Source organism: Rhincodon typus, chromosome 18 (assembly GCF_021869965.1).
Source record: "Rhincodon typus isolate 14 chromosome 18, sRhiTyp1.1, whole genome shotgun sequence".
Lineage (NCBI taxonomy): Eukaryota > Metazoa > Chordata > Chondrichthyes > Orectolobiformes > Rhincodontidae > Rhincodon > Rhincodon typus.
Window position 1 is genome coordinate 21788326 of NC_063349.1, and position 12250 is coordinate 21800575.

At 39.8% G+C, this 12250-nt stretch overlaps 1 protein-coding gene across 1 annotated transcript in view; it reads left to right on the top strand.

Annotated features, from left to right (window-relative positions):
- LOC109917895 (cystine/glutamate transporter-like) overlaps nucleotides 1-12013 on the top strand; it is a 43070-nt gene extending 31057 nt beyond the window's left edge. The window contains exons 9-12 of the mRNA XM_020517766.2: nucleotides 326-422; nucleotides 4514-4663; nucleotides 8301-8478; nucleotides 11875-12013. Of these exons, the coding sequence (XP_020373355.2) occupies nucleotides 326-422; nucleotides 4514-4663; nucleotides 8301-8478; nucleotides 11875-11939 (490 nt within the window). The 3' untranslated portion in view covers nucleotides 11940-12013. The remainder of the gene's footprint in view (nucleotides 1-325; nucleotides 423-4513; nucleotides 4664-8300; nucleotides 8479-11874) is intronic.
- The last annotated feature ends 237 nt before the right edge of the window (nucleotides 12014-12250 follow it).

A 12250-nucleotide genomic window follows, 5' to 3' on the forward strand; every position in this document is an offset into this window, starting at 1 on the left:
TTAACTTAAACTTGATATATATTTTATAGCTTACTTTGCAATCTGATAACATTTATTCTTTCATTATCCAGATACAAAGTTAATACAAGAAGGGTCTGGGCAGTATTACTTCTGTATTGCAAGCTCATATTCCAGTTCATTAGGACAAAGGACTCATTAGGGGCAGTTATGACACTGAACATAAGAGAAATAAATGACCTAGTGTCTAAGGCAACAATTTCTTTTCCGTAATGATAGCAGATCAGGAACTGACCCTGAGATGGATGGGTGCCGACAAGGCGTACAAAATCATTGATAATACCTGCTATTTTCTCTCTTGCAAAAGGGTATTCTTCGTGGCTTCAAGAGAAAATCAATGGCCAATTCTCTTCTCAATGATCCACATTCAACGCCACACTCCTCTTCCAGCTGTACTTTTAATGGTGAGTACAGATCACAGTTACTTCCCAGTAGAACTGGCTACTATTTAAAGTATGCATCAAACAAAACATTCTGCAACAAATACCATTGTTTACCATTTCCATCTTGTAAGTTAGATCATTTGATTTGGCTTTGAGTATTCTTAACAACTTTTAATTCGCTCTTGTTCAGCCACAGACCTTATACATTGAATGCAGGACCTCACATGGGAAATGCACTCCTGCTTTGTTGCCATCATGGCTCAAACCCTATGTTTTTATTTCATTCAAAGGAAGTTTATGCTTAACTCTCTATGAAGCTTATATCTGTTCAAAGTTGGTTGCTGATCTTATATAAAGAAAGTCTTTCCCAACACTTGTTACACACTTCTGGACACCATCCTCCTAATCCACACTGTGACTACATTTTGAAACACTTACTGCATTTCCTCCTGTGTTTGTAATCCATTCCTTCCTCTGTATCCAACACACCGAGAATTTTCATTCGTGCTCTGCAATGCTTTTTCAAAAATATGTGAAGCCATGCACAGGGACAAGTGCATATTTCTTGATGGGCAACTCAGAGATCTTCACTCCCAATCCCTAGACCTCTGCCGCCCCCAGTATGTCATGCATTGTGTGCTGGGTGTACCATGTTATTATTCAACTGAACTGGTGTTCCATTATAGCACAAGTGCAGTTTCATCAATGACCTTCCTTCCATCATAAGGTCAGAATTGGGATGATCATTAATGTCTGCACAATGCTCAGTGCCATTTGTGACACCTCAGATATTGAAACAGTCTGTATCTGTACACAGCAAGACATGGACAACATCCAGGCTTGAGTTCACAAGTGGTAAATGACATTCCTACCACGAAGTACTAGGCAATGACCAAGAGAAAACCTAATCATTGAAATAACCTAATCAACAAAACTATTATTGCTGAATCACTCACTCTTAACATCTGGGTACTAAAGTAAAGCAGACATTGTCTTACCAGACCATAGCGTTGCTCTCTCCTTAGAGAGAGATGACAGGCAGTGGCATAACCTGAGGGTCACCAAACCTCAAATGAGGAGATATGGAAAAGAATCCTTCATGGTAACTTCAGCTGGTACAGGAATTGAGCCCACACCATTAGCATCACTCTGCATTGCAAACCAGCCACCCAGCTGACTGAGGTACACCATTGATCAGAAAGTGAACTAGACCATCCATATAAATACAGTGATTCCCACTTAACAAAGACATGAAATTCTACATTAATGCCTTATTCACATAAAAGTAATAATTCCTTTACTAGGAAATATAGCGGTCTGCTCGATCTAAGCGATAAAAGCTCACGACTGTTGCAATGTTTAGCAGTTCTTCTGCATTAACTTCAAGGTGCCATCACATTAAAGATCTCTGGAGGTAGAACTACATAGCCAACTATTAGACTGATATAACTCCCTCATAATTATCAATTGTTTTTCAGATACCTTCCTCTTAGATACCTTTTAATTGAATCTCATCCCAGGGGTGTGGTTTCTTTTAGATTTTCTCAGTGTCTGCAGTTTTCTTTTTTACATTCATGGATCTGGGCATCATTGGCAAGGCCAGAATTTAATGCTAGTTCCTAAATGTCTTTGAGAATTGTAGTGAGTAAGGTGAAGGCATTTCCAAGGTGCTGTTAAGAAGGGAATTTCTGGACTTTGACCCAGCAATGATATAGGAACTCTGATACAGTTTCTAGTCAAGATAGTGTGTGACTTGATAGGAAAGTTGCAGATAGTTGTGTTCCTATGTACAGACTGCCTTTGTTCTTCAAAGGGGACATGCTGTCAAAAAAGGTGAATTTGGTGAATTTCAATGGTGCATCTCAAGGATGATATATGCTGCAGACACAGAGCTCTAATAGTGAATGGGGCACCAATTGAGAAATTTGAAAAAAGACTTATTCCGTTTAATGAGTGTTGCTGATGAGTCTAGCATTTATTGCCCATGCCTAATTCCCATTAAGAAGCTGGTGATGAGCCACCTTCTGGAACTCCTTTAGTAATGTGGTTTAGGGACACCAACAATGTAGTTAGTGAGGGAGTTCCAGCTTTTTGACCTAGGGTTGATGAAGAAACAGTAATAAAATTCCAAATCAAGATGACACCTGCCTTCGAAGAACTCTTTGATGAACATGTTGCCAATTGACTGCCGCCCTTGTACTAAGTGGCAGTGAATCTTGATTTGGGTCTTATAGAACTTTTTAGATGGTAAACACTGCTGTCATTAAATATGAGGAATTTCTTGAGTGTTATGGATGTTATTGCACACATCCAGGCAAGTGGAAAGTATTCCATCACACTCCTGACTTGTACCTTGCAGAAGGTTAAAGGCTTACAAATCAGGGATTGAGCCATTCACCCCATAATATTGACTATGTTGCCATAGTGTTTACATAGCTGGTTTATTTAAATTTTTGGTCGGTGGTGACACCCTACAATGTTGACACTGGAGATTCAGTGATGGTAATGCTCCATAATGTTATGGAAAGTTGGTTATACTCTTTCGCAGGAGATCTGGAATTTATATTGCAAACTTCTCACTTGCTAATTTGAGACCCAAATCTGACGCTATTCAGGTTATGCTGTATATGAATACGGAAGGCCTCAGAAAACACATCATAAAATCCCTTTAGTGTGGAAAGAGGCCATTCAACCCATCGAGCCTGCACTGACTTCCAAAGAGCATCCCACCTCGAATCAGCCCGCACCGTATCCCTGCAACCCCACATTTACCAAGGCTAATCCATCTGGCCTGGACATCTTTGATCAGTGGGAAGAAACTGGAGCACCCAGAGGAAACCCACGTGGACACAGGGAGAACATACAAACTCCACACAAACAGTCACCTGAGGCTGGAATTCAACCTGGGTCCCTGCTGCTGTGAGACAGTAGTGCTAACCACTGAGCCACCATGCCATGCAATTCCAGAGAATTTCCGTCCAAAACCCATTGACTTCAATTATCCTTAATGCTATTCACAGTCAATTGCAGTTTTGATGTCAAGGTCAGTTACTCTCTTCTCAATGCTGGAGTTCAGTTCATAGGATCATAGAATCCCTATAGTGTGGAAACAGGTCCTTCGGCCCAACAAGCCCACACCGACCCTCAGAGAATCCCACCCAGATCCATGCCCCTATAACCCACCTAATCTGCACATCTCTGAACACTATGGGCAATTTAGCACGGCAAATCCACCTAACCTGCACATCTTTGGACTGTGGGAGGAAACCGGAGCACCTGGAGGAAACCCTCGCAAACACGTGGAGAATGTGCAAACTCCAAACAGACAGTTGCCCGAGGGTAGAATTGAACCCAGCTCCCGGTCGCTGTGAGGCAGCAGTGCTAACCACTGAGTCACCATGCCACCCCTTTTTTTAACCTCCAGTTCTTTGTCCATGTTTGAACTGAAGCTTTGATGAAGGCTGGAGCCAATTGGACAGAGTATTGCTATTTTGCTGCAACTTGATAGCACTGTTGATAATAGCTTCTGACACTTGTGAAAGAATCCTGGAATGGTTACCACGTAAAAAGTGGCATTTCAGATCAATGTGTTTGTGCCAGCTCTGAGCAACTCACCTAGTCCTACTTTGTCCATCTTTTCCCCATGCCCTGAACTTCTTTTATAGAGTCATAGAGTCTTATAGCACAGAAACAAACCCTTCGGTCCAACTCATCCAATAATTGTCTATTTTTAAAAGTATTCCAGATTTTGCTGTATATAAAGATTTTTCCTCATGTCACCATTGCTTCTTTTGCCAATCACCCTTATCATTGCCCTCTGGCCATGAAACTTTCCACCAAAACGTTCTGACCAGATGCTTCATAATTTTGAATACCTCCCAAAAATTCCTCTTAATTTTCTCTGCTCCAAGGAGAACAAGCTCAGGTTATCCAATTTATACACCCATCTGACGATTCTCATTCCTGGACTCTCCCTAAAGCCTTCACATTCTTCCTAAAATGTGGTCCCCAAAGTTGAACACAATACTCGGGTTTATATGTCCTACTGTTTGTATTAAAATATTTAGTGCATTTTCTTGAATGTTAATAAACTGTCTCTGTGTCTTCCTCAGTATCCACTGGTCATTTTGATGATTTTCATTGGTGATGTCTATGGTTTGCTGAATTTAAACAGCTTTCCTCGCTGGTTGTTTATGGGGCTTGTAACCCTTGGACTCATCCGACACCGTTACAAACAGCCAGATATACACCGTCCATTCAAGGTACAGTCTAATAGGTTATTCATTAACCAAAAGGCAACACAATACCAAGATATTGGGTCTGGTGAGGAGTTCCCTTTCCTTCATTCTGTCTCAATGACTTGCCTGTTGAAAGCCCTGGCCTCCACTAAGGTGCTACGTGGAGATCAGTTTCTGATCTTTGTGTCATTTCTGCCCCTTTAAGGTACCACACTGGATTTTCCAGTAATGAAGCACCATTCTTGCTGTTCCAGAGGTGGAATTTCCTCCTTCCCTCAACCATCTTCCTTCTTGACAGGATCTGCCAGGCACAATATGCTGTACTTGGATTTCCAGAAAGCATTTGACAAGATGCCACATAATAAGTTTATTGCGTAAAGTAGGAGCTCATTGTATAGGGGATGAAATATTATCATGGATAGAAGACTGGGTGGCTAGTCGAAAACAGTAGGCATAAATTGATCTTTTCTTAATTGGCAGGATGTGACAAGGTGAGTTCAGAAGATGTCTGTATTGGGACCTCAGCTTTTCATAATTTATATCCATGACATAGATGAGGGTAATGAAGGCATGGAAGCTAAAGTTACAAGTGACACATGGATAAGAAAATCTGTTTTGAAGCGGACTTAAAGAGATTGTAAACAAAAATAGAAATTGTTGGAAAAGCTCAGCAAGTCTGGCAGCATCATTGAAGAAAAATCAGAGTTAGCATTTCTGGTCCAGTGACCCTTCCTCAGAACTCATGTTGGCTAGGAAAATGTCAGTTTTTATGCAGGAGATAGGGTAGAGGGAGGGGGTAAGGAGTAAACAATAGGTGGGGATGGAGCCCAAAGAGGGAGAACAGTTGGACAGATGAAGGAATGAATAATGATCTGGCTAGGAGGGTGAATAGCTGTTAATGGAGACTGTTAGTGGCTAACAATGGGGTGTGTGTAATAGCAGACTATGGGATAATAAGGCCTGGTGTGTGGGGGTGGAGGCTAGGACATAGGTGCGTTCAAGCCCTAAAGTTATTGAACTCAATATTGAGTTCAGAAGGCTGTAGGGTCCTGAAGTGGAAAATTAGGTGCCGTTTTTCCAGCTTACGCTGAGCTTCGCTGGCATTGCAGCAAACTGAAACAGAGATATTGGCCAGGGATGAGGCTGGTGTTTTGAAGTGGCATGTGGTTAAAGACATTGTAGATGGATATAGATCAGTTGAGTGAACTGGAAAAATTCTGATAGATGGAAAATAACATGGGAAATGTGAAGTTGTTCACTTTGACAGGTAGGAAAAAGAGGACACAGTATTATTTATGTGGAGAATGACTGCAGAAGTCTAAGCTGCAGAGGAATCTAGACAGTAGTGCACTAGTCACAAAATGTTAGTACGCAGGTATAGCAAAAAAGCTAATTGAATTTTCTCTTCTTTTGAGAGAAATTCAACACAAAAGCAAGGATGTTATACTTCAGTTATACAGGGCTTTTGTGGGTCTGATTTAAGGATATAAATATGTTGGAGGTGGTTCAGAGGAAATTTACTTGGCTAATACAGTTTGTATTATAAGGATATAGAATGAACAGTTTGTATTATAAGGATATAATTTGGGCAGATGAGGTATTTGAATATTTTAAAGGTAATAGTAGGTAGATTTCTTTTAGGAAAGGGAATTAAAAGTATCTTTAGGGTAAATTGGGAATCTGGAATTGAAAACATAAAAAGATTTGGCATGACCCTATTAAATGGTGCAGCAGGCCCAAGGAATTGAATGATCTACTTCTGCCCCTAGTTTGTATTAATGAATTCTGAAGCAAGTAAGAAGCAGCGAGCTAAGTGGATGATCCATCTCGGCCTCCTTCAGTGGTTCCCAACATCACTGATGCCAGTCTTCAAACAATTCGATTTAAAAAACCAGTTAGAATACTGCAAAGATTACAGGCCCTGGCAACATTCTAATAATAGTGCTGAAGATTTGTGCTCCAGAACTTGCCACTCCCCTAGCCTAACTGTTCCAATATATCATGTTACTGTCACTGAATCCAACACTATTAACATTCTTAGGGCTATCGTTAACCAGAAACTCAACTTGCCATATAAATACAGCAGCTACAAGAGCAGGTCAGAGGCCAGGAATACTTCAGTGAATAACTCAGCTCCTAGTTCCCCAAAGTCCGTCCGCCATCTATAAGGCATGAGCCAGGAGTGTGATGAATACTCCCACTTGCCTGGATAGCTGCAGGCCCAACAATACTCAGGGGAGTGACGACCCAGTGGTATTATCGTTGGTCTGTTAATCCAGAGACCCAGATAATGTCTGGGGACCCGGGTTCGAATCCTGCTACGGGAAGCTGCCGATGATACAGCAGGAAACTGCCATCCTTACCTGGTCTGGCCGACATGTGACTCCATACCCACAGCAATGTGGTTGACTCATAACCACCCTCTGGGCAATTAGGGATGGGCAAAATATGCTGGCCCAGCCAGCGACACCCTCATCCCATGAATGAATAAAACAAAAGAAGCTTGACACATCAAGGACAAAGCATTCCACTTGATTCACACCATAACCACAAGCATCCACTCTTTCCAATCATCATCAGCAGTGTGTACTATCAACAAGATGCACTGCAGAAATTCACCAAAGATCCTTAGGCAGCATCTTCCAAACCCACAACCACTTCCATCTAGAAGGACAAGGCCAGCAGATATATGGGAACAACACCACCTGCAAGATCTCCTCCAGGCCACTCACCATCCTGACTTGGAAACATATTGTCACTCCTTCACTGTCACTGGAATTCCCTCCCTCCTGGAATTCCCTCCCTAAGAGCATTGGAGGTCAACCTACAGTAATTGAACTGCAGCAGTTCAAGAAGGCAGTTCACCACCACCTTCTCAAGGGCAACTAGGGATTGACAATAAATGCCAGCCAGGCACTGACACCCAAAATCCAAGAGTGAATAAGAAAAGATCAGAACTCTTGCCACCTGGAACTTCAACCCAAAGAAGAGAAGTTTCCTTCCATATCTTTGAGCTTCTTTTGATTCCAGTGCACTTTGTTCTAACTTGGAACACTACAAATATTCACTCAGTCACCTCCATCTTACTAGCATATTCCTAGGCTTTGAGAAGACGGTAGCCATTCATTCCAAATAGCACTACACTCCATTGCTGTATCATCAGCGGCTTGCCATTTAAAGCTTCATCCCAAAGAGAAGTTTTACCACTTTTCTAAGAAACCAAATAGTGGGTGACAACAGTTGAGACACAAAATATATTTCCTGTTAAATTCAAGCAGCAGACTTTAAACATTGCTATCTTGATTTTCCCTGTGCTAACCAATTGCACAGCCCATTGGCCTCCTTGTGCACATTCTTCCAGGTCAGAACCTGAACTAGTTTCACAAAACTAGTTTCCTCATTGTCAGCACAGTATGTCCCTGATATGTTGGGTACTGCCACAATCTTTACTATCTCACGTGATAAAGGCTGATATTATTTAACAAAAAGGAAATAGTCAGGATACTATATAACCGGAGTATATTAAATAAAATGTACATTTTATTATTTTATATTTATTCATAAATTAGAAAACATTGGTTTGTTATGAAGCATTTAAATGACACTGCTGTTAAAATTAACTGAAAATGAGCTGATTTTAAAATGTTTTTAACTCCCTTAGGTTCCAATAATCATTCCTGGAATCTTTACCGTTGTGTGCCTGTTTCTTGTAGTCATGTCCCTTTACTCTGACCCTATCAACACTGGGATTGGCTGTGCTTTAATGCTGTCTGGTGTACCTGTCTATTACCTTATAGTACATCGACCTCAAGGACCAGCCTGGTGGAGGAAAGCACTTTGTAAGTACAATTGTAAAGTCATAGCTCCCCATCTGGCTATTTTAATACACTTCCGACTGGCCTCCCATGTTTTGTACTCTGTAAGCTCAAGGTAATTCAAATTTGTGTTGCCCTTGTCCTAATGCACATAACATCCCATTCAACCTTCACTTTTGTGCTTACTGATGTAAGTTGATTCCAAGTTAAGAAATGCATCAATTTTAAAATTCTCATCTTTGCTTCTAAAGCCCCCCATCAACACAGTCCTTCTTATCTCCATAATTTCTCCAACACCATAACTATCCAAGATATCAATAATCCTTTAATTCTGCCCTCTTGCACATCTCTGATTTCAATCATTCTGTCATTAGTGGCTCACTTTCAGCCAACTAGACCCCAAATTCTGCAATTCCATCCTTATATCTTTTCATTCTTGTACCTCACTTTCTTCCTTTAAAATACTCACTAAAACCTAACATTATGTCTAAACTTTGATCATCTACCCTGACATACCGTTATGTGGCTCAGTGTCATATTTTGCGCTATAATGTTCCTCTGAAGTGTCTTCTGATTTTATGATGTTAAAAGAGAAATATAAATACAAGTTTTTGCTGTGAAACAAAATCAAAATAAAAGAACCAAAGGACCTTATGAATACGGAGCAATGAGAAATGCATCTTAATAAACCTTAGTGTAAACATTGAAATAAATATGCTAGTTGAAGAGTTGCATCATATATCTGGAATTGTGGAATTGGACCCAGAATGTCAATGTAGTCAATTTGCAATGCTCGCAAATTTCCAGTGATTTACTCTAAATGATAGATAATTGGGCATAATGACCTTTACTGCTGCCTCCAGTACAGGTCTCTCATTTGGAAATAATCTAGATTGCGTTAAGCACATCAGGAAACTCATCTTTACTTTGAAGAAACTGCAATATCCCATAATTAAAAGATTTAAGAGTTAAATGGGACAATTCAGTGAAGCTACATCTGGACCATACTTAATATTAGAAATCCAATTGTACCACCATAAGAAGACATTATCATTTTCTATTAAAACAATATTTAATATCTGAAATCAAAAGAAAGTAGTTTCTTGAAAGTGGAGTCACAGATGGATAGAATAGTGAAGAAGGCGTTTGGTATGCTTGCCTTTGTTGGTCAGTGCATTGAGTATAGGAGTTGGGAGGTCATGTTGCAGTTGTGCAGGACATTGCTTAGGCCACTTTTGGAACGCTGCGTTCATTTTTTGGTCTCCCTGCTATAGGAAGGATGTTGTGAAACTTGAAAGCGTTCAGATAAGATTTACAAGGATGTTGCCAGGGTTGGAGGATTTGAGCTACAGGGCGAGGCTGAATAGGCTGATACTATTTTCCCTGGAGCGTTGGAAGCTGGGGGTTGACCTTATAGAGGTGGGGGAGTCCAAAATTAATGGCATAGGTTTAAGGTGAGACAAGAAAGATTTAAAAGGGACCTAAGGGGCAACTTTTTCACGCAGAGGATGGTGCGTGTATGGAATGACCTGCCAGAGGAAGTGGTGGAGGCTGGTACAATTACAACATTTAAAAGGCATCTGGTTGGCTATATGAATAGGAAGGGTTTAGAAGGATATAGGTCAAATGCTGGCAAATGGGACTAGATTAATTTAGGATACCTGATCGGCATGGACAAGTTGGACCAAAGGGTCTGTTTCCATGCTGTTCATCTCTGTTATTGTACTGTGGATGCTGGAGAGCCGAGGTACAAACAATAAGTGCTGGAGAAACTCAGTAGATCTGGCAGCATCTGTGGAGAAAGAAACTAAGGTAATATTTTGAGTACAACATGATTTTTCTATTTTATCATCCATTTAGTTTCCATGTGGTCAATCTGTATATATTTCGGCAGCTCCTTTTCTATGTTTTATCTCATACAATAGGGTTTTTTTTCTATTAACCTCCAGTAATTTCATCAAGGCTGTTTAGAATTTCTAATGGACAGATTGTTCTACCTGTTCAGGGTAGAACTTTTCATAGTAAATACTAAGAAATGAAAATTTCAAGTAAAGCTAATTTACCTCATGCTTGATTTATCAAATGTTTCTGCAGCAGTACTCATGTTACAAAAATTCTCTTCAAATAAACATGTTTAATTTTGGGAATTTTGTTTCAAATCTTCCACCAAATAATACTTGCACTGCTGACACATCATCATCTCCATTTATGGACTGGCAGCTGAATATTACTACATGAGTTGGACTTCAAAAATAGCAGTTTCTGGAGAAACATCACAGGTTTGGCAACTGAGTTGCTCCAGAAATTTCTATTTTTGTTTCAGATCTCCAGCATCCACAGCTCTTTGTTTCATTTTTGAGTTGGGCTTCATCTCATTCTAGCAAGAAACCGCAAGCACTTGGGTTTTTACAATCTTTACAGAACATGGGGGGGGTTGTGGGGATGATGGGGGGGTGGGGGTTGGTGGGGTGTGGGCGTGGAATCAGACGAGTTAAAAGAGAGCGATTAATTTCATTTGTCATATCCAGTCCAGGTTAAAAATTCAATACACTAAATGTAAAATACATAGAAATAATGACTGTGGAGAACTTTGGACAAAATGTGGTTGGCTGTCAAATACCCTCTGGGCAATTAGGGATGAGCAACGCCCACACCCCATGAATGAATAAACAAAAATCTCTTCTGTTCCTGTATTCCAAAGAAACTTGACTTCATTGAAAAATGCCAGTAACAAAACCATTTAAGACCCCTTATGACAGTTTATATTTCCTGACCAGTTTAACAGCATTAGTCCATTAACATAAGTATCCAAATTATGCCAATTGAAAATATACTCCTGCATCCTGTTCAGGGTACATTCTATCTCCACTTTTCAGTTAAGAAGAACAAAATGCCTTGATTGTGACAAATGCAAGAATTTTAGATATGCCATACCTTAGCCTTGACATTTTTTCAGTGCATTAGAATAATCTGATCTTCTCAGTAAGTGGAAAGCACTCACACTATCACATTTATTGACCATTCTTGTTGTTAGAGCTGTACAACTGAGTGTCTTGAGCAGCCATTTCAAAGGATATTAGAGTTAGAGAATATTTAGTGGGCTTGGGATGAAGGTGATTTCATCAGGTTTGTGTGACTGAACTAATTTGTTTTCTTCGCACAATCTTGCAACTGTCAATGTAATTTATTTCCAATGTCTAATCATTTTACCACACATCCATCATCAATCAGATTATAATTAAAGAAACAATTGGGCCAATAAGTACTCCATTTGATGGTTATAAACATGAAAAGAACAATCATTAACTTCAACATCCTGTTATGTTTATTTGGTGAGATTATCTTTAAATATGATTTAATATATTTGACTTGTGCAGATTCTAGTTCTTCATTACTGGAATGTATCTGTTTGCTTTTCAGATATTTTCACTGTCAAACTGCAGATTTTAATGGAGGTGGTGCAACAGGAAATTGTGACCTACTGAGAATCTGTGACAGAGAGCATTCAAATCCTTCTGCACACTCATTATGGAATCACTACGAGAGTTCCTCAACAATGCATGTAACCTGAGAGATAGAATTTGATCATTATGTGATAAATGCTCTCTCGTTAATACTGTTAAATAAAGTAATTTTGCTGTTAACTTCACTAGTCCAAATCTTTCGTGACTAATTATTTGAACTATACAATAGGAAGGCAGGTGCTGATTAAATTAGGCCGAGTTGTTAGGGATGAAATATTATTAGCACATATCAACAAATTGGAGAGAAAGTAGTAAACAAAGAAAAGTATACT